General features: G+C 45.9%; 1 protein-coding gene across 7 annotated transcripts in view; it reads right to left on the bottom strand.

The window, feature by feature from the left end:
- Positions 1–22,320, bottom strand: part of GRIP2 (glutamate receptor interacting protein 2) — a 335,176-nt gene that overhangs the window by 5,426 nt on the left and 307,430 nt on the right. For 5 of the 7 annotated variants that reach the window (XM_073644979.1, XM_073644977.1, XM_073644976.1 and 2 more), the window contains exons 7-20: positions 20,474–20,619; positions 15,853–16,000; positions 11,296–11,465; positions 10,426–10,551; positions 9,921–10,079; positions 9,497–9,683; positions 7,554–7,699; positions 7,106–7,186; positions 5,894–5,957; positions 5,241–5,386; positions 4,529–4,673; positions 2,100–2,239; positions 1,760–1,939; positions 1,441–1,594 (exon numbers count right to left, since the gene is read on the bottom strand). In XM_073644979.1, the coding sequence (XP_073501080.1) occupies positions 1,441–1,594; positions 1,760–1,939; positions 2,100–2,239; positions 4,529–4,673; positions 5,241–5,386; positions 5,894–5,957; positions 7,106–7,186; positions 7,554–7,699; positions 9,497–9,683; positions 9,921–10,079; positions 10,426–10,551; positions 11,296–11,465; positions 15,853–16,000; positions 20,474–20,619 (1,992 nt within the window). Of the gene's footprint in view, positions 1–63; positions 279–1,440; positions 1,595–1,759; positions 1,940–2,099; positions 2,240–4,528; positions 4,674–5,240; positions 5,387–5,893; positions 5,958–7,105; positions 7,187–7,553; positions 7,700–9,496; positions 9,684–9,920; positions 10,080–10,425; positions 10,552–11,295; positions 11,466–15,852; positions 16,001–20,473; positions 20,620–22,320 lie in introns of those variants that run through there. The other 2 variants (XR_012247816.1, XM_073644981.1) reach the window with 2 other exon arrangements.

Consider the following 22,320-nt stretch of genomic DNA (forward strand, 5'->3'; position numbering starts at 1 on the left):
ACTCAGGTCTTCTGACACCAAGTGTGCAAATCATGAGTGCAGCCCGACAACTCAACGCACTCACCAGATCATTCCCCGATGGAAGGAGGAGCAGGGGGAGATGAGGCCGAAGCTGGAGGTGAGGAGAACATGCAGGTGGAGACAGACGGGTGCAAACTATGGAACGGACAATATGGAGGATGGGCGTGAGATAAAGGAAAATAGAAAAACAGGAGCCCCCCGGGAGTTGTTAGTACACAGGAGGAGGATAAGGGGATCAGAGCTGAGACATAGAACACCTGGGAAGAGAAAGAGAAAACACAGAGGAGAACAGAGACGCTGTGAGAAAAATGATGATCGGAGACACTCCTCCAGGTACACAAAATACGAGCAGGTGTAACAGGGCGGCCATGATGGTGAATGGGTGGAGGGGAGGTTAGTGGGATCAGAAATTCAGATACAGTATCCATAATCATCAGTACATCAGAAAACTTTCTAAAAGTTTTTGTATTTCAACTCCTTATCAATTTAAATTTTAAGTTAAAAAGGGGCTAGCGAGGTATTTTTATAAAAAAACAAACAAAAAAAACTCATATTAGAAAGCTTAATATTATCATTTATACAACTTACTAATCTATTATCACAGGGTCCATGCCCCCGGTCCCTGGATCAGCGGCTTCACAACTGAGCATTTCCGCTATTGTCACATAATCATTGCTGTGTGAAGGGGGCTGGCTGCTCATTTTAAAATTTAAGCCAATCCCCTTCTCTGCCTGGTGGATGTATAGACTGGTGGGGGGCTAGCTTAGCTATGGGAAAGGATCAGCCAGCCCCCTTCACATATACTCCGTGCACTATGTGCCAGCACACCTATCAGTAAGGCCTGGTGACGATCTGTCACATGATGGACCCCTCTGGTGTCAGACAGACCCCATTCGTTTAATTAGGTGTCCTACATTTTAATAAAAAAAATGGGGCAGTGTTAATCCTATTCCCGAGCTGAGGGTTTGCTACATTTGTTTATCCCCCGTGAGGTGCAGATTTGTGCCTAAACTTGAGCAATTTTCAGGTTTTAGTATTAATAAGTCTGTTGTAAATCGCACCCACATTTGTTTTTTGTTTTTTTTTTGGGGGGGGGTACAAAAAAAAATTGCTAAAAATTTTTGCACAAATTGCATCTTTTTTATGTGCTGTTTATGGGAAAAGGTGATTTTGGTTTCCTTTCTCTTAGATGTCCAAATTCTATTGTTCTTCTGTGCATGAACCAGCAAGCTCAGGATGAACGTAGGCAGAGTAGAAAGAAGCTGCAGGTACAATGCACAGCGATTCAGTGTCTTCGGAAAGCTGGCTGACAACTCCTAGCACTATAAGTTGCTACTATTAGTGGTTGTCACTGATTACAATGCTAGGATCACATGAACAGGACGGATCAGCGGGACTCTTACTCATCCAGCCACGTACCGAGCTGGCTTGTCCCACTCCTCCTCATTGAAGCTGCCGTCCAGGAAGGGGTAACTCTTCCTGTGCTCGGCCGGTGGCGTGTTCATCTTCTGCCGCGCCGTTCTCCACTCGTGAGGATGTAACGAGATTCCCACGGCCTGATGCATATAGTTACCTGGAAGAAGCAAGCGGGACAGGATCAGCCGGGGCCCCGGGTGTTGAGATCAATGGGGAGAAAACTGCAAAGCAAGTGATGGATCACCATTATCGGGGATCCAGCATAAGTGGGCTCTGCTCTATGATACCCTAGTAAGACCCTAGGGGGGTCGTGTTTTCTCACCATGGCTTCCATATCCCGTATCAATACCGGACCCATCCCAGGATTCAAGAGCGCTGTCCACGCTGGGGATGGTAGTAGAGTAGATCTCGGATAACTTGCCGGTCTTCTGAGAGTCGGTGAGATCGTCTTCGGGGTCACTCCCTTCATTTACCCCATCGGACAGCTTCTGAGAATTCGTCCCTGGAAAACCAAGAGCGGATATAAAGGGACTCCTTCGTGCCTTTTACTTCTTTGGCCTCACCCCTTCTTCTGCACAATTTCTGCCCCTTTCCCCTATGTTCTGCGGCACCTTTGCCCCATAGCTGGTACCCCGATTCGCCGGAGTAGATGGGCCACTTACTCTCTGCTTGCTTCTTTATCTTGAGGGTCACAGTCTCTCCGGCCATCTGCAGTAAGTGAATGGCCTCGCTCAGCGGTTTTCCCTTGAGACTCACATTATTAATAGCCAAGATCCGATCTCCAATATGAATCGCTCCAGTCCTGCACAGAAAGAAAAACGCTTGAGCAATTGCAAAAAATATAAAGTTGCAATGTAGAGACCTTCCTGCTTTGTATAATCCACGTGAGGTGGAGTTCTTCATCATCTCCAGTGGTCAGGAGGTGTATTGCAGGTAATTTAATTTTTTTTGTCTTCAAGACATCAGACATTGTAATCTGTACCATACAGTGGAGTACCGCCAATGGCGGCAGGCCACGCCACTGCTATGGGGCACATGAGCCGGGGTGGGGCCCACTCCAGGCCCTCACCTCAGCGGGTCCTACCTCTGCCCGTTAGCACCAGCACTGCCCGGCCGCCCGCAATGAATGATGAGGGTGGAAGCGTCTGCTCGCGCTGATGGCCGGTGGGGAGGCCCAGTGCGAGCAGTGATGATGGAGGAGGGAGCGTCGGCAGATATCTGTATACGGGGGGGGTACATTATATTGTGTGGAGGACCATGGGGAGTGCACTATATTTTATGGAGGACCATGGTGAGTGCATTATAATATATGGAAGGCTGAGTACTGTATATTTTTTTTTTTTTAAATTAGTGACCGGTGGCCATAATACAGTATGGAGGGGGGTGATTGTTCCTGGGTAGAAAGATGTGGAGGAAAAAAAAAGGAAAGAGCGCTACCTGAGCATAGTAAGTGGACACTAAAAATTGTAAAAATATAAAATCTTTTATGCTCACCTGAGCAAGTTGTGCTGATAGAGTTGTGCCTATTTGAGGAATTTGTCCAATATTAGGGTTCTCAGACCACGGTTTGCAGCTCTTCCATAGACGGTGGTGGTATATTTTATATACATCGGACGATGGCTTGATGAGCAGAAACGCGTTGTGTGATCTTTAAGACTGCCCCCCCCTTTTATGTATATCCATGTCCCTTACGTGTATTCACGGTTTTATAATTTTTAAACCTACGAGTAATAATTCCATGTGGAATATCCTCCATGTGATTGCACCATATTTGGAAGATCCAACAATTTTTTGGTTACTCTTTCTTTCACGGGAGCGCCTCCAGAATCAATTTGTCTCAAACAGTATGAGGAGTGAATTATACTGTGTGGAGGACCATGGGGGGCACATTATACTGTGTGGAGGACCATGGGGGGCGCATTATACTGTGTGGAGGACCATGGGGGGCCCATTAGAATGTATGGAGGATCATGGGGGGCCCATTAGAATGTATGGAGGACCATGGGGGGCCCATTAGAATGTATGGAGGACCATGGGAGGCCCATTAGAATGTATGGAGGACCATGGGGGGCCCATTAGAATGTATGGAGGACCATGGGGGGCCCATTAGAATGTATGGAGGACCATGGGGGGCCCATTAGAATGTATGGAGGACCATGGGGGGCCCATTAGAATGTATGGAGGACCATGGGGGGCCCATTAGAATGTGTGGAGGACCATGGGGGGCCCATTAGAATGTGTGGAGGACCATGGGGGGCCCATTAGAATGTGTGGAGGACCATGGGGGGCCCATTAGAATGTATGGAGGATCATGGGGGGCCCATTAGAATGTATGAAGGATCATGGGGGGCCCATTAGAATGTATGGAGGATCATGGGGGGCCCATTAGAATGTATGGAGGATCATCGGGGGCCCATTAGAATGTATGGAGGATCATCGGGGGCCCATTAGAATGTATGGAGGATCATCGGGGGCCCATTAGAATGTATGGAGGACCATGGGGAGCCCATTAGAATGTATGGAGGACCATGGGAGGCCCATTATACTGTATGGAGGACCATGGGGGGCGCATTATAGTATATGGAATGCTATGTGGGGCCGTTGTAATATGTGGGGGTCCATTATACTGTATGCAATCAATTATACAGTGAAGGTTTGTGTGGGGTCCAGCATACTGTTTGGAGGGCTAGTGCGGGCCATCATACTGTATGTAGGCCCATTATACTGCATGGAGAGCTGTGTGGAGGTCACAGTTGGGGGATCATACTATGTTGGGGGTCACCATGCTTTGCCCTGGGAGTTGAGGTGGGGTAAAGTAGGGTCATTATACTGTGAATGTGGAGGAATTCACCATGGGGGTATCATACTGGGTTTGGGGGGCACTATTGTTTGCATAATACTTTATGGGGGCAATGAAAGGGGAATCTAGGACTTCAGCAGGAGGAAAATTACTATTTAAAGGCTGGAAAATTGTGAGATCTGCTCTTCTGTGACCTCAATAATTATTTATTTTTGGCGGGGTGGCCCATAATTAGAACTTCTGCTATGGGGTCCCATGATTTCTAAGTACGCCCCTGCTAACATAACTCACCTTTCAGCCAGTCCTCTCTTTGTAAGGCCAGAAATAACAATGGGATCAAAGGGCTCTTCAGTCCCTGATATCGTTATACCCAATGGCCCGCCATATCTCTTCAGCTCCACTGTGTATATGATGGCGCCTGTGGTTTCCTGCTCATCTGCAAAACAAGCGAGTGCCAGGATACAGGTCAGTGTATACGAGCCCTTTCCAGTGTAATCTACCAATGACATTGTGCAATAAGGTATTGTGACTGGCCCTGCTCCTCACATTCCCTAGTGGTCATCAGGTGGAAGGGAAGTTTGTCTAAATGTATTAATAAAATTATCCTATTTATCGATTTCATCCCCAAAGTCCTCAAATGCTGTTAATAGCTTTACAGTGTCTCCAGCATAACTGGAAAAATCCTCTGATTCATGGGTATCCTTTGGGTGCACTGAACAGAATGAGTCTCCTTCACCCTCTGGCAGCTGACTATATGAAGCTCTTCCTATTGGCTGCCAAGATGGAGACTGAGCATGTGCAACCACCAGGTGGATATACACATTGCTATACACTGTGGACACCAGGTGGCGCCATGCTATGTCAGAACGTCTCACTTGAGTGCAGGTCGATGGTAACTGCTGCTTTCTATGATCTCTACCATGAACATGAGATTTAATGGGGCGATTTCGGATTTTGCATTTTCCTTGCAGCAGTGATTACAGCTCATTAGATCATTTCATACCCGAATTGTCTTCATCTTTCCGAATCTTCAATTTGACGAGCTCCTCACACTGGCGCAGTATCTGCACCGCGTCTTCCATTGAGCAGTTATCGAGGCGGATGTTGTCTATGGCTAACAGCTTGTCCCCGGGCTCCAAGGTGCCAGTTCTGTAGCGAGAAGCCACAGACCCCCCCCCCCGTTATTATATGGACACGCGGGCGATGTACTCATCACTCACCCCCCATTACATCCAGTCAAATCACCGAACATTATAGTCTGACGTCACTGTAATAATGGGGTCAATAACTCAGCCGGTAACAGACTTTTCATTTTAATCCCTTTACTATTTTCATGATCTCTGCTTGCTGGCAGGGAATGGTAACATTCTTATTTGCACCCAAAGGGCTGAAAAAAACCATACAGACCTAATAGTGCTCATAGCAGAGGGTTTGTTACAATTGCATCCAGTCGAGACAATCAGAACACACAAGTAGCGGGAATCTCTCTCGTCTTGTTACAATGTGTCAGTGCAGGTAAAAGGTTTCTCCCAGCTGAGGGATCACTACAAGTCTGTGAGCTCCAAGTGCCAGCACCCCCAGACTGATACATTGTAACGAAGCGTCAGGACAATGAGGCGACTTGTGCTGCTGTCAGAGGCCGACACGTGAGCGCACCTGTGAGCGACGCTGCCCTTCTTGATGTCCGATATAATTAAAGGCTCGCCGGGTTTTCTGCTGGCTGATAATAAAGCAGAGGGGTAAGAGTTAGTGAGGAGCTCCGCATCAGTCACACAATAATCAACCAAAGCTGTGATAAGCGGCGCTGCCTCACAGGGGCCGCGGGAGAGAAGGGGCAGCGCCGCTTATCAAAACAAACAACATCGCTGGCCCGACTGTACATGCAAAGTGCGGAGTTACAGAACCAATCCCCCCCTCCTTGACTTCGGGCCACGAGTTATGGCCGCCGGTGCAAACCACGGCATGAAAGAAAAAAAAAAAAGAGCATCTTCCCACTCTACGGCCTGAAGACAGGGGGCGCTACAGCAAAGATAAAAATGGTAGCAGGGCAGAAGAGCCTGTGATTGTCCCTCACCCTTAGTGGTAAAGAGGATGGGGCCACCCAGAGCCGGGCCCCCTCTCCCCCAAGGGCCCCTACAGCGTCCGCGTGGTCGGTGGGACGCAGGAGCCCTTTACATCCCCACGCAGCGAGCTGGCACATTGTTATTCCAGACGCCGGTCCATGGATGCCCCGGGATGGAAATAATAAATCACGGGGCTTCTCCTTCCGCAGGGACAGGAAGAGCGGCAAGAAAAACACAAGAGGAGATCGATTGCGTGCGGATAATAAACGGCTCATTAATTCAGTGTCGTCTCCGCTGGGGCCTCCGGTTTGGAGATGATTAATAAGGGGGGGGACACAAGACGGGGAGGCTGCGGTGGACGCGTCCCGTGACACATGACGGCAGCGGTGGGAATATAAACCCCCGCATTACAGAATCTCACGCCCCGAGCGGCAGCGGGTGGGGGGCGGCTAATCACTAGCATGATGCATAATGATTTCCTATAGCCACAAGCAACGAGGTTTACTAATGGTTTCTGGGGATATAGAGGAATTAGCGGGGGGTCAGCTCATCCATTAATCTGGAATATTCAACGCCGGACCCAGAGGTCTAGTGATGGGCGACTGTATAGGGGTCATTATTCTCCCCTAAAGCCGTCTCACAAATGCATTTTTTTTGCTTATTATGCAAACAGCTCCATATATCTCAGCATCCTGAATATCTGTAGTCACGCTGACAGAAAGTATTAAAAAAAAAAAAAAGTGGAAAATCCCTTTAAGACATGAGATAGACACACCAGTAATCCACCCCTCCCCCCGGTACTCACAGCTGATGGTGATGCCCAGCTCCACGCCTCGCTTTTTTGGCAGCTTAACATGGAAGGTACCACTGCTCGGAACCACAGACTCTTGGAGAAAGCAGGAAAAGGGCGAATCAATAATGGAAACAGGATCATTAATAGAGATGGTGGAAGGATGCGGCCCCCATGGGATCCCCGAGCCCGAGCCCTGCATCACTGACACCCGTGCAGACGTCTCATCCGGAGCGTCCTTGTGATGACAGAACGCTTCATCCCACGTTATATATTTGTGTAAGATATCGGGCGCCAATAGACGCAGACGGCAGCAGTCAGTGTGTGCACACAAACCCACACTCCGTCTGTTGCCTCTGCCCCCGCAGTGCACAATTCCCGGCTTTTTGCAGATTGCATTGTGATCTGATCTGTGGGGGGGGGGGGGTGCACAGATGCAAATCCAGAATCCCCCCTAACTCACCAGCCACGTCGTATTCGATCTCCAGGACGACTTTATTGGACAGCGCGGCGTCCCGCAGGAGCTGATTGGCTTCCTCCAGGGTCCCGTCCTCAGTGAGGATCCCATTGATAGAGAGCAGTCTGTCCCCCACCTGCAGGAGGCCGCACCTGGAGGAACGGGAATCATAGGTCACCGAAAAGCTGCGTGCCCGCCCGTGACTGTAAGGACCAAAGAACATTTAACCCCTTCTCACCACAGCACTTTCCTTTTTATCTCCTCTACTTATGTATGGGGGCTTATTTTTTTGCGGGTCGAGTTGTAGGACCGAGGACCGTGTGTGCGGTAAAAGTGACACAGCAGCAGGATTCAGGAGACCACGCCATACCTGGCCTATGCTGCCCATGTATAGGGGATAGTGGGAAGGTGATAGAGATGCTGTTAATCTCGGCATTTTTGGTGCATCCCCCCCCCCTCCTATAGGCTTCTATGGAGAACCTACAAAAATACATGTAAAGAACACAAAAAAAAAAAAAAAGCTGTGCCAACTCTGAACCCAAAAGGGGAGAAAGTACATTACAAACCTGAAATAATCAGACCTGATGCCATTACACATTTTGGTGCAGACATTTAGAATAAAAAAAAAATTCAATAGCAGGGAATGGCCACTAGATGGCAATGTAGTACCGTCATAATAGATCCAAAAGAATGGAGTAGCACGATATGGCCACCAGATGGCATTATGTTGTTTTTTTTTGTCAGCAGACGGACTGGTGTCACTTATCAGTTTTATCTCCTTCTGCTCAAATATCACCAACATATTCCGCAGCCCCGTACACACGAGTAATCACTGTCACTAATCCAAAATGGCACTCACACAGGGGTTTCACAGGAAGTCTTTGGACCCAAACTCTGAGGCCAGCATAGTCGATAGACCCATTCTCATAGAATGCTACAGACAATTTCCATAGGAAGGCGCTCTATCTATTGGGGTCCATGGCCAGGTAAGACGGGGGGCCATGCATGGTTACCTACCTACAGGTGGACGGACTGCTGTAAAGGACACACTACATCTATTGCATACGTGCCACCAAAGATTGCCCCCCACCCCACTCGTGCGCCCCCAAATCTGCTCTAGCGGCCAAGGCACATGTCCTGGTTTTATTTCCCCCTAATACCTAAAAAAAAAAAAAAAAAAAAAAAAAAAAAAAAAAAGGTGCAAATATAAAAGAATAAAGAAATCTTCCCATTCTGAAGGTGAGATCTGATCTTCCTCGCCAGGCGAGGACATAATGGATCCCAGCAGGTATGAGGAGGGGGAGCGATGACCGGGGGCCAGATCAGCTCATTATCAGAGGGGTCGCCCTCCACAGTTCGGTGTCTGCCCTGGGGCTGAGGCCTGACCCCGATACCGATGACGGAGCAGCCAGAACCGCCGTGATTTAGTTATTTGGAAGCAATGTGACCAGACGCGGGAACAGACGAGGAGGAAAATGGAATTGTTCCTGGGTGTCGATAAAGAAGCTAATTAAAATTTGCAGTCAATTAGCTCCCGGGGCGGCCGCAGAGATATAGATCTCCTGTCCTTGTGGGAAAGCGGCCAGCAGACATGGCCGCCAGCAGACATGGCCGCCAGCAGACATGGCCGCCAGCAGACATGGCCGCCAGCAGACATGGCCGCCAGCAGACATGGCCGCCTTCTAGTCCACACGAGCTGCACAAAATAAGTCTCAGAGTCCAGACTCGAGGCTGAAGCCTAGAAACCTGCAGATCAATGGGATTAAGGAGGAACCCCAACTGAAATATATCAGCCCTCTCTGTTATTAGCACCACTTAAAGGGGAAGTCTAGTTAAAAAGCAACAAAGGAGGGATGTAGAAGCCTTGAAAGGCGACAACCAACTTTGTGACGTGAAAATGAGCTCAGATAAGTCGTCACAAGGAGCGCAGAAGCTGCAGAGCATCTCACCTCTCGGCAGGGCTGTCCGGTTCGATGAATCGGATCAGGGGAGGAGAAGACAGGGTCTCCGTGGCAAATATTCCTCCCTGCAGCTGAATGCCAAATCCATTTAAAGGGTCGCCCCGCAGGACAATCTCTGTGATTTCTGTATGTATGATCTGTCCGCCGGGGCCCACAGTGCTGGAAGCCAGGGATACTGAGGAGACAGGAGATGAAGAGTCGCCATGTGTATAATGGTTCCTGTGTGAGGTGCTATGGCGCCTCCATTATGTTCCAGTCTCCCCCCCGAGGGCCGCTCCAGCCCTATGATGAGAGAGTGATGCATGCAACTTAGGGATGGTTAATCATCAAATTCATAATTGTGATTCCGTCCCTTTAAGACATACAGAACCTATATGAAGACTACCACGTATGGACTGAGCAGAGCCCTTACTTGAGCTTTTATGGTCCTTCCTTCGCTGCCGCCGGCGGGTCATGGTGGTCCTCGGGCTCATCTGATGTGCAGAGCGGGGGAGGGTGTTGGAATTCTGGCTGCTACTAAACCCAGGGGTTCCGGCTGAGGAAGAGGAAGAGAAGTTGGTGGCGACCAAAGCTGCAGATAAGGAAGGGTTAAAATCAGAATCAAAATTATAATGCAAAAGATTTTGACATTTTACATCATTTGGATCAGATATATTAGTCAGAACTGGAGGCAGAATTGTTAATTCAGAGCTGAAATCTCACAAGACTCCCCCTGCTTGTTCAGTGGCTGCAACCAGTTTTCACTCTCTGTAATCTTTACATCAGACCCCTATATAGGAACAAGGTCCCCGGGCCCTGCTCTACAGTGAAGGGGCTGTGTGTGCGCACCAGCTTGCTGACTGTTTCCATTAACAACCAGCAGAACTGTGAATGCAGCTCTACCATGGTAGTGTCTCGAGGGTCCGCAGTGCACATACATTTACAGTAGTCCTGATTCGAGCTCGGGTTCCAGGTGGGGGTCTTGCAGTGCCCGGGGTGGTGCGTGTGACAGTAGTTGATGCAGGGGTCCCAGCAGTGGTGGTGCTCACTTTTTTGCACTTTAACTGGAAAAATTAAATAGAAGAAAACAGTAAAGTCGATATAACGAGGAGCATAAAAATAGTCAAGAATATATCACCAGCGCAAATGCCTGTATGGTACTGAGAATTACTCCAATTACATCCAGAGCTGCATGCAGAATTCTGCAGGCCTCCTGACACTGCCCTGCACGTGGTGCATTGTGGGAGAGCAATGAAAGCACGTACACTCTCCACATTCAGTATCCGTCAGGACAATGCATCTAGTTTCTGGGCAGATAACTGAACTATGAGTGCAGCTCTGGATGTGGCTGGAGAAAATAAGACTAGACAAGTAGATAATGGCAAGTTGTCGTCACCATATGCTGTAATCACAGTGACCCCGGGGAGGCTTTAATTCATTGAATTTCTATCAGATCCTATTGTTCCACTTGGGATAAGCGGCAGCACAGATGTCCTGCAGCCGCTTATCCACAGAGACGACGACATGCAGCCACAGCCAGGTCACCATTACATGGCGTCATGTTAATGTCTTGTACTCATTCACAGTGATTTCACCCTTTAAAGCTGCGGTCAGATTCGATGTCGTGGGATATATCCCGCAGAGTATCGCTCCAACCTTGCCCCGTCCAATAACAGCCCTTCATGGATGAGAAGAGCGTTTTCCTCCGCAGACTGACTGCAGGCAGCCGGCTCCGACCTTCACCAGGCCTGAGATCCCGTCACACCGCCCCCGGGGGAACTCCGCATGCAGCGAGCTCACGGACTGACCAGTCTCTGGGGGCCGCAGAGAGAGCCGGCTGTGATGAGCCGGGAGGATCTCCAGCTTCACATTCTCCGTGGTGCTCGCCAGCAGCTGCGTAGCCTCCATCACAGTGCAATGCTCCGTACTGGTGCCGTCTATGGAGAGGATGTGATCACCGGGGTGAAGGGCGCCGCACCTGCAACACAAAGGAGCAAGTCCACCAAGGGATTGTCAGCAGCCCCAAAATCAGTGATTGACTGCTACTAAGTCCTGCAGAAAAAGCAAAGTCTACACCAAACGTCTGTACAGGGAAGGACCTTGTCAGCACGCAGATGGAGCAGCATTTATTGCGGGAATAAAAAACATACGGGAAAGACAATCACTAGAGTTATACAGAATTAAAGGTAAAATCTCCCAACATTTCCTGCTACATAAGCAGAATAGTGAGTGCAGCTCTGGAGTATCATACAGGATGTAACTCAGGATCAGTAATGTAATGTATGTACACAGTGATGCCACCAGCAGAATAGTGAGTGCAGCTCTGGAGTATAATACAGGATGTAACTCAGGATCAGTAATGTAATGTATGTACACAGTGACTGCACCAGCAGAATAGTGAGTGCAGCTCTGGAGTATAATACAGGATGTAACTCAGGATCAGTAATGTAATGTATGAACACAGTGACTGCACCAGCAGAATAGTGAGTGCAGCTCTGGAGTATAATACAGGATGTAACTCAGGATCAGTACAGGATAAGTAATGTAATGCATGTACACAGTGACTGCACCAGCAGAACAGTGATTGCAGCTCTGGAGTATAATACAGGATGTAACTCAGGATCAGTAATGTAATGTATGTACACCGTGACTGCACCAGCAGAATAGTGAGTGCAGCTCTGGAGTATAATACAGGATGTAACTCAGGATCAGTACAGGATAAGTAATGTAATGTATGTACACAGTGACTGCACCAGCAGAATAGTGAGTGCAGCTCTGGGGTATAATACAGGATGTAACTCCGGATCAGTACAGGATAAGTAATGTAATGTATGAACACAGTGACTACACCAGCAGAATAGTGAGTGCAGCTCTGGGGTATAATACAGGATGTAACTCAGGATCAGTAATGTAATGTATGTACACAGTGACTGCACCAGCAGAACAGTGAGTGCAGCTCTGGGGTATAATACAGGATGTAACTCAGGATCAGCAATGTAATGTATGTACAGAGTGACTGCACCAGCAGAATAGTGAGTGCAGCTCTGGATGATTATACAGGATGTAACTCAGGATCAGTACAGGATAAGTAATGTAATGTATGAACACAGTGACTGCACCAGCAGAATAGTGAGTGCAGCTCTGGGGTATAATACAGGATGTAACTCAGGATCAGTACAGGATAAGTAATGTAATGTATGTACACAGTGACTGCACCAGCAGAATAGTGAGTGCAGCTCTGGGGTATAATACAGGATGTAACTCAGGATCAGTAATGTAATGTATCTACACAGTGACTGCACCAGCAGAATAGTGAGTGCAGCTCTGGAGTATAATACAGGATGTAACTCAGGATCAGTAATGTAATGTATGTACACAGTGACTGCACCAGCAGAATAGTGAGTGCAGCTCTGGAGTATAATACAGGATGTAACTCAGCATCAGTACAGGATATGTAATGTAATGTATGTACAGAGTGACTGCACCAGCAGAATAGTGAGTGCAGCTCTGGATGATTATACAGGATGTAACTCAGGATCAGTACAGGATAAGTAATGTAATGTATGAACACAGTGACTGCACCAGCAGAATAGTGAGTGCGGCTCTGGGGTATAATACAGGATGCAACTCAGGATCAGTAATGTAATGTATGTACACAGTGACTGCACCAGCAGAATAGTGAGTGCAGCTCTGGAGTATAATACAGGATGTAACTCAGGATCAGTAATGTAATGTATGTACACAGTGACTGCACCAGCAGAATAGTGAGTGCAGCTCTGGGGTATAATACAGGATGTAACTCAGGATCAGTAATGTATGTACACAGTGACTGCACCAGCAGAATAGTGAGTGCAGCTCTGGGGTATAATACAGGATGTAACTCAGGATCAGTACAGGATAAGTAATGTAATGTATGTACAGAGTGACTGCACCAGCAGAATAGTGAGTGCAGCTCTGGAGTATAATACAGGATGTAACTCCGGACCAGTAATGTAATGTATGTACACAGTGACTGCACCAGCAGAATAGTGAGTGAAGCTCTGGAGGATAATACAGGATGTAACTCAGGATCAGTAATGTATGTACACAGTGACTTCACCAGCAGAATAGTGAGTGCAGCTCTGGAGTATAATACAGGATGTTACTCAGGATCAGTAATGTAATGTACAGTCATATGAAAAAGTTTGGGCACCCCTATTAATCTTAAGCTTAATGTTTTATAAAAATTGGTGTTTTTGCAACAGCTATTTCAGTTTGATATATGTAATAACTGTTGGACACAGTAATGTTTCTGCCTTGAAATGAGGTTTATTGTGCTAACAGAAAATGTGCAATCTGCATTCAAACAAAATTTGACCAGTGCATAAGTATGGGCACCCTTATCATTTTCTTGTTTTAAATACTCCTGCCTACTTTTTACTGACTTACTAAAGCAATTTTTTTGGTTTTGTAACCTCATTGAGCTTTGAACTTTATAGCCAGGTGTATGCAATCATGAGAAAAGCTACTTAAAGTGGCCACTTGCAAGTTGTTCTCCTGTTTGAATCTCCTCTGAAGAGTGGCATCATGGGCTCCTCAAAACAACTGTCAAATGATCTGAAAACAAAGATTATTCAACATAGTTGTTCAGGGGAAGGATACAAAAAGCTGTCTCAGAGATTTAACCTGTCAGTTTCCACTGTGAGGAACATAGTAAGGAAATGGAAAAACATAGGGACAGTTCTTGTTAAGGCCAGAAGTGTCAGGACAAGAATAACATCAGAAAGGCAGAGAAGAAGAATGGTGAGATCAGTCAAGGACAATCCTCAGACCACCTCCAGAGAGCTGCAGCATCAACTTGCTGCAGATGGTGTCACTGTGCATCGGTCAACTATACAACGCACTTTGCACAAGGAGAAGCTGTATGGGAGAGTGATGCGAAAGAAGCCGTTTCTGCAAGTACGCACAAACAGAGTCGGCTGAGGTATGCAAAAGCACATTTGAAGAAGCCAATTTCTTTTTGGAAGAAGGTCCTGTGGACTGATGAAACCAAGATTGAGTTATTTGGTCATACAAAAAGGCGTTATGCATGGTGGCAAAAAAACACAGCATTCCAAGAAAAACACTTGCTACCCACAGTAAAATTTGGTGGAGGTTCCATCATGCTTTGGGGCTGTGTGGTCAATGCCGGCACTGGGAATCTTGTTAAAGTTGAGGGACGCATGGATTCCACTCAGTATCAGCAGATTCTTGGCAATAGTGTTCAAGAATCAGTGATAAAGTTGAAGTTACGCAGGGGATGGATCTTTCAGCAAGACAATGATCCAAAACACCGCTCAAAATCTACTCAGGCATTCATGCAGAGGAACAATTACAATGTTCTGGAATGGCCATCCCAGTCCCCAGACCTGAATATCATTGAACATCTGTGGGATCATTTGAAGAGGCTGTCCATGCTCGGCGACCATCAAACTTAACTGAACTGGAATTGTTTTGTAAAGAGGAATGGTCAAAAATACCTTCATCCAGGATCCAGGAACTCATTAAAAGCTACAGGAAGCGACTAGAGGCTGTTATTTTTGCAAAAGGAGGATCTACTAAATATTAATGTCACTTTTCTGGTGAGGTGCCCATACTTATGCACCTGTCAAATTTTGTTTGAATGCAGATTGCACATTTTCTGTTAGTACAATAAACCTCATTTCAAGGCAGAAACATTACTGTATCCAACAGTTATTACATATATCAAACTGAAATAGCTGTTGCAAAAACACCAATTTTTATAAAACATTAAGCTTAAGATTAATAGGGGTGCCCAAACTTTTTCATATGACTGTATGTACACAGTGACTGCACCAGCAGAATAGTGAGTGCAGCTCTGGAGGATAATACAGGAGGTAACTCAGGATCAGTAATGTAATGTATGTACACAGTGACTGCACCAGCAGAATAGTGAGTGCAGCTCTGGGGTATAATACAGGATGTAACTCCGGACCAGTAATGTAATGTATGTACACAGTGACTGCACCAGCAGAATAGTGAGTGAAGCTCTGGAGGATAATACAGGATGTAACTCAGGATCAGTAATGTAATGTATGTACACAGTGACTTCACCAGCAGAATAGTGAGTGCAGCTCTGGAGTATAATACAGGATGTTACTCAGGATCAGTAATGTAATGTATGTACACAGTGACTGCACCAGCAGAATAGTGAGTGCAGCTCTGGAGGATAATACAGGAGGTAACTCAGGATCAGTAATGTAATGTATGTACACAGTGACTGCACCAGCAGAATAGTGAGTGCAGCTCTAGGGTATAATACAGGATGTAACTCAGGATCAGTACAGGATAAGTAATGTAAATGACTTTCCCTGGGAGATACTTACCGGTCAACCACGCTGGCAGGCTTGACTTTGTCGATAATTATGACTTGCTTGTTGCGGTGAGTGCCAGTGCTAAGAGATATTCCCAGCGTGGATCCTGGGGTCTTGGCTATTTCCACTAGCAGGGGTCCTGATGCGTTTGTCACAGTGTCTGGTGATGATATAGATAGAAATAGATAAGACTAACAGATACAAAGACGTAATAAAGCCGCCTCTCTGAGAGCCAGTATATGCTGTAAGCAAACATGGAATATATGGAATATAAACGACATTACTGCCATATGGAATATACCTATAAAATGAAGATACTTGGTGCACAAATTGGCCAATTAGTGTGAGCTCACCGGGCACAACAAGACGGCCTTACTTTGATGGGACACTGACCTAATATTTATCAGACTTGCCTCTTTCGGGATGAAAGCTACAAATATAAGGGCAGGAAGGATCCATAGGATCCAGCACTAATTAAGACCAGCCTTAGTCCGATAGGAGGAGCTCAGCAAATATGGAGGTCGTCACCCCCTGCCCGGGCGAGGCACGTCTGATTAATATCAGGTTAGCGTCCATTCAGAGAGAGGTCTCCTCGTCGTGGCTGCTGGGCGCTCATGAATTGGACAATTTGTGCACCTTCATTTTATAAGTATATTCTATAGCAGTGATGCAGTAAAGTTTCTATAGTAATATTTCCATACATCTCCGCGCTCACAGAGGCGGCTGTATTGGTTGCACCTGTTCACACCTGCTTCATTCTATTAGTAGGTGCTGGTCAGTCTTTGTAGATAGAGGCTTATCTTGTATATACACAATGGCCTAGAATATAAAGCAGAGTTCAGTCCTCCACGAGTTACTCGCTCTTTACTGGAGTCCACAGAGAAGACGCTGGAACTGCTCCAATCAATTAATTTCCTGCATCAGATGATAAGTGGGGTGACGGCGCCTCGGAGGGTTACAACGTGTTAAATGACTCCTAGCGAAACGCATCAGTGATCTGCCGTTCTGTTCCTAGTGGAGTGAGGAGAACAACTTGCCAGGACTGGTACACACACCACAGTAAGAGAAGCCCCTGCCTCCCGCCTGCACCGCCATATATAAAGTCACCAGCCAGGACTGAAATCCCAACCAGCGAAGAGGACCACCAGATATAATGCTACAGTGTATCAGTCATTACAGTGTCTACTGTAGAGGTGAAAATCTCCTGTATAGAGATAGAAAGTCATCACATAACTACCTGCAGCCACCACTAGGGGGAGCTCCCTGTATATAGAGATACATGATAAGATCCTGTCTGCAGCCACCACTAGGGGGAGCTCCCTGTATACAGAGATATGACAAGCCTACAACCTGCAGTAACCACCGCTGCATGACCAGCTCTACCCTCACCTTCTGTATCCTCACCCATCCCTTGTAGATTGTGAGCCCTCGCGGGCAGGGTCCTCGTTCCACCATACCGCTGCACGACCAGCTCTACCCTCACCTTCTGTATCCTCACCCATCCCTTGTAGATTGTGAGCCCTCGCGGGCAGGGTCCTCGCTCCACCTGTACCAGTCGCTGTCACATTGTGTTCAAGATTATTGCACTTGTATTTGCTATGTATATCCCTTTTCGCATGTAAAGCGCCATGGAATAAATGGCGCTATAATAATAAATAATAATAATAATACATGATAAGATACTGTCTGCAGCCACCACTAGGGGGAGCTTCCTGTGGAAAGATACATGATAAGATTCTGTCTGCAGCCACCACGAGGGGGAGCGCCCTGTATACAGAGATACATGATAAGATCCTGTCTGCAGCCACCACGAGGGGGAGCTCCCTGAATACAGAGATATGACAAGCCTACAACCTGCAGTAACCACCGCTGCATGACCAGCTCTACCCTCACCTTCTGTATCCTCATCCAACCCTTGTAGATTGTGAGCCCTCGCGGGCAGGGTCCTCGCTCCTCCTGTACCAGTCGCCGTCACATTGTGTTCAAGATTATTGCACTTGTTTTTGCTATGTATATCCCTTTTCACATGTAAAGCGCCATGGAATAAATGGCGCAATAATAATAATACATGATAAGATACTGTCTGCAGCCACCACTAGGGGGAGCTTCCTCTGGAAAGATACATGATAAGATTCTGTCTGCAGCCACCACTAGGGGGAGCTCCCTGTATACAGAGATACATGATAAGATTCTGCTTGCAGTCACCACTAGGGGGGGGGGGGGCTCCCTGTAGACAGAGATACATGATAAGATTCTGCCTGCAGCCACCACTAGGGAGAGCGCCCTGTATACAAAGATACATGATAAGATTCTGCCTGCAGCCACCACTAGGGGGAGCGCCCTGTATACAAAGATACATGATAAGATTCAGCCTGCAGCCACCACTAGGGGGAGTGCCCTGTATACAGAGATACATGATAAGATCCTGTCTGCAGTCACCACTAGGGGGAGCTCCCTGTATACAGAGATACATGATAAGATTCTGTCTGCAGCCACCACTAGGGGGAGCTCCCTGTATACAGAGAAGCATGATAAGATTCTGTCTGCAGCCACCACTAGGGGAAGCTCCCAGTATACAGAGATACATAGGATCCTGTCTGCAGTCTCCACTAGGGGGAGCTTCCTGTATACAGAGATACATGATGAGATTCTGCCTGCAGCCACCACTAGGGGGAGCGCCCTGTATACAAAGATACTGTTAGAACTCTCCTGTTAGGTTTTTTTTTAGTTTGCTGGTCACATGACCATTTTTGCCTATTTAATCTGGCTCCGCCCTCCTGGTCTTGCTGGACTTCATTGTATTTACTACTCTTGAGCTAGCTTGGTGCTCTGTTGCCGTTCTCTGTTAGTTTTTGCTAGGTCTTCTGACCTCTATGCTTTTTGTTGTGTGTTTGTCTTTGACTGCTACTATTTCTGCTAGGAGGTGTCCAACTTATCCCAGTCCCTAGTTCTTGTAGGGCTCCCTCCCTCACATCTATAGGTCTTCGTTCAGACTAGCCGAGGACTTTAGCGGGTCTGATCGCAGGATCAGGTTCCCCGTTACATCGTAGGGATCTAGTTTAGTTCTATTGTAGGGACAGTTCTCCTGTCTTTCCTTAGTCCCTATAGCAGATCATAACAGATACATGATAAGATTCTGCCTGCAGCCACCACTAGGGGGAGCGCCCTGTATACAAAGATACATGATAAGATTCTGTCTGCAGCCACCACTAGGGGGAGCTCCCTGTATACAGAGATACATGATAAGATTCTGTCTGCAGCCACCACTAGGGGGAGCTTCCTGTATACAGAGATACATGATAAGATTCTGTCTGCAGCCACCACTAGGGGGAGCTCCCTGTATGCAGAGATACATGATAAGATTCTGTCTGCAGCCCCCACTAGGGGGAGCTCCCTGTATACAGAGATACAAGATAAGTAGCGGCGTAGCACCAATGGCGATATACCATACAGCCGCTATGGGGCCCGTGAGTCGGGGGCCGATACTGTTAAAAATTATAGGAGAAGGAGCGGTCAGCTAAGCTCCCTTACCCATCATTCCCCCTCTGTGTCTGAGCTCTGTGACGTCTCAGAGCAGGGGATGCAATGACCACACTACAGCGCGCCCACTGTGCCGAGAAGTGCAGAGGGTCAGAAGACTGGAGCAGCGGGCGAATGGGGAGAGGTATTTGTTTGTTTATTTTTTATGTATGGAGGACTATGTGGGGCCCATTATACTGTATGGAGGACTATGTGGGGCCCATTATACTGTATGGAGGACTATGTGGGGCCCATTATACTGTATGGAGGACTATGTGGGGCCCATTATACTGTATGGAGGACTATGTGGGGCCCATTATACTGTATGGAGGACTATGTGGGGCCATTATACTGTATGGAGGACTATGTTGGGCTCATTATACTGTATGGAGGACTATGTGGGGCCATTATACTGTATGGAGGACTATGTGGGGCCCTTTATACTGTATGAAGGACTAAGTGGGGCCCATTATACTGTATGGAGGACTATGTGGTGCCCATAATACTGTATGGAGGACTATGTGGGGCCCATTAGACCGTATGGAGGACTATGTGGGGCCATTATACTGTATGGATGACTATGTGGTGCCCAGAATACTGTATGAAGGACTATGTGGTGCCCATAATACTGTATGGAGGACTATGTGGTGCCCATAATACTGTATGGAGGACTATATAGGAGTAAAATGGCTGCAAAGTTGTGAGATATGCTCTTCGGTGACTGCTGAATATTAAGGTTTCTTTGTTTTTTGGGGAGTTGTGGTTAGGCAAACAGAACTATTGCTATGGGGCCCAGTGATTTCTATGCATGTCCCTGATAAGATTCTGTCTGTAGCCACCACTAGGGGGAGCTCCCTGTACACAAATCTTTACAGTTTCTATTGAACTAAAAAAAAGAAAATGGTCTTCAGTAATCCGCACAGGGACAGATGCAGGCAGTGGAAACCCTGTAGGAAAGTAACTGCCCCAGCAAAGAATGGAGATGTAATTTCAAATCAAGGACATTTATTTATAGAATATTTCTTTTATCTAAATTCTTAAATAAGTTTTGTCTTCTGTAAAGTTGAATACTGTACAATATACTGCATTTCCCTCCGAAGAAACACAAGCTCACCCATAAGAGCAACATCATATTCAATCTGGAAGACTGCCTCCTGGCTGCACTGCCGGAGAATGTTCAGAGCGTCACAGAGAGGAACATTGTGTAGAGCGATGCCGTCCACACACAAAATCCTGTCCCCAACTTTCAAAGTTCCTTCCCTGAAAGGGAAAAAATGTCAAGAGGAGCGAAGAAAGTCACCAAACTCAGGAGAATAATCCATTACAGACAATAGTATAGCAGATATAGTCTTGTACATAGGGGGCAGTATTATAGTAGTTATATTCTTGTACATAGGGGGCAGTATTATAGTAGTTATATTCTTGTACATAGGGGGCAGTATTATAGTAGTTATATTCTTGTACATAGGGGGCAGTATTATAGTAGTTATATTCTTGTACATAGGGGGCAGTATTATAGTAGTTATATTCTTGTACATAGGGGGCAGTATTATAGTAGCTATATTCTTGTACATAGGGGCAGTATTATAGTAGTTGTATTCTTGTACATAGAGGGCAGTATTATAGTAGTTATATTCTTGTACATAGAGGGCAGTATTATAGTAGTTATATTCTTGTACATAGAGGGCAGTATTATAGTAGTTATATTCTTGTACATAGAGGGCAGTATTATAGTAGTTATATTCTTGTACATAGAGGGCAGTATTATAGTAGTTATATTCTTGTACATAGGGGGCAGTATTATAGTAGTTTTATTCTTGTGCATAGGAGCAGTATTATAGTAGTTATATTCTTGTACATAGGGGGCAGTATTATAGTTATATTCTTGTGCATAGGAGCAGTATTATAGTAGTTATATTCTTGTACATAGGGGGCAGTATTATAGTAGTTATATTCTTGTACATAGGAGCAGTATTATAGTAGTTATATTCTTGTACATAGGGGGCAGTATTATAGTAGTTATATTCTTGTACATAGGGAGCAGTATTATAGTAGTTATATGCCTGTACATAGGGGGCAGTATTATAGTAGTTATATTCTTGTACATAGGGGGCAGTATTATAGTAGTTATATTCTTGTACATAGGGGGCAGTATTATAGTAGTTATATTCTTGTGCATAGGAGCAGTATTATAGTAGTTATATTCTTGTGCATAGGAGCAGTATTATAGTAGTTATATTCTTGTGCATAGGAGCAGTATTATAGTAGTTATATTCTTGTACATAGGGGGCAGTATTATAGTAGTTATATTCTTGTACATAGGAGCAGTATTATAGTAGTTATATTCTTGTACATAGAGAGCAGTATTATAGTAGTTACATTCTTGTACATAGGAGCAGTATTATAGTAGTTATATTCTTGTACATAGGGGGCAGTATTATAGTAGTTATATTCTTGTACATAGGGGGCAGTATTATAGTAGTTATATTCTTGTACATAGGGGGCAGTATTATAGTAGTTATATTCTTGTATATAGGGGGCAGTATTATAGTAGTTATATTCTTGTACATAGGAGCAGTATTATAGTAGTTATATTCTTGTACATAGGGGGCAGTATTATAGTAGTTATATTCCTGTACATAGGAGCAGTATTATAGTAGTTATATTCTTATACATAGGAGCAGTATTATAGTAGTTATATTCTTGTACATAGGGGGCAGTATTATAGTAGTTATATTCTTATACATAGGAGCAGTATTATAGTAGTTATATTCTTGTACATAGGGGGCAGTATTATAGTAGTTATATTCTTGTACATAGGGGGCAGTATTATAGTAGTTATATTCTTGTGCATAGGAGCAGTATTATAGTAGTTATATTCTTGTACATAGGGGGCAGTATTATAGTAGTTATATTCTTGTACATAGGGGGCAGTATTATAGTAGTTATATTCTTGTACAT

Source organism: Phyllobates terribilis, unplaced genomic scaffold (genome assembly GCF_046119375.1).
Source record: "Phyllobates terribilis strain yellow unplaced genomic scaffold, ASM4611937v1 Scaffold_8__6_contigs__length_399053987, whole genome shotgun sequence".
Lineage (NCBI taxonomy): Eukaryota > Metazoa > Chordata > Amphibia > Anura > Dendrobatidae > Phyllobates > Phyllobates terribilis.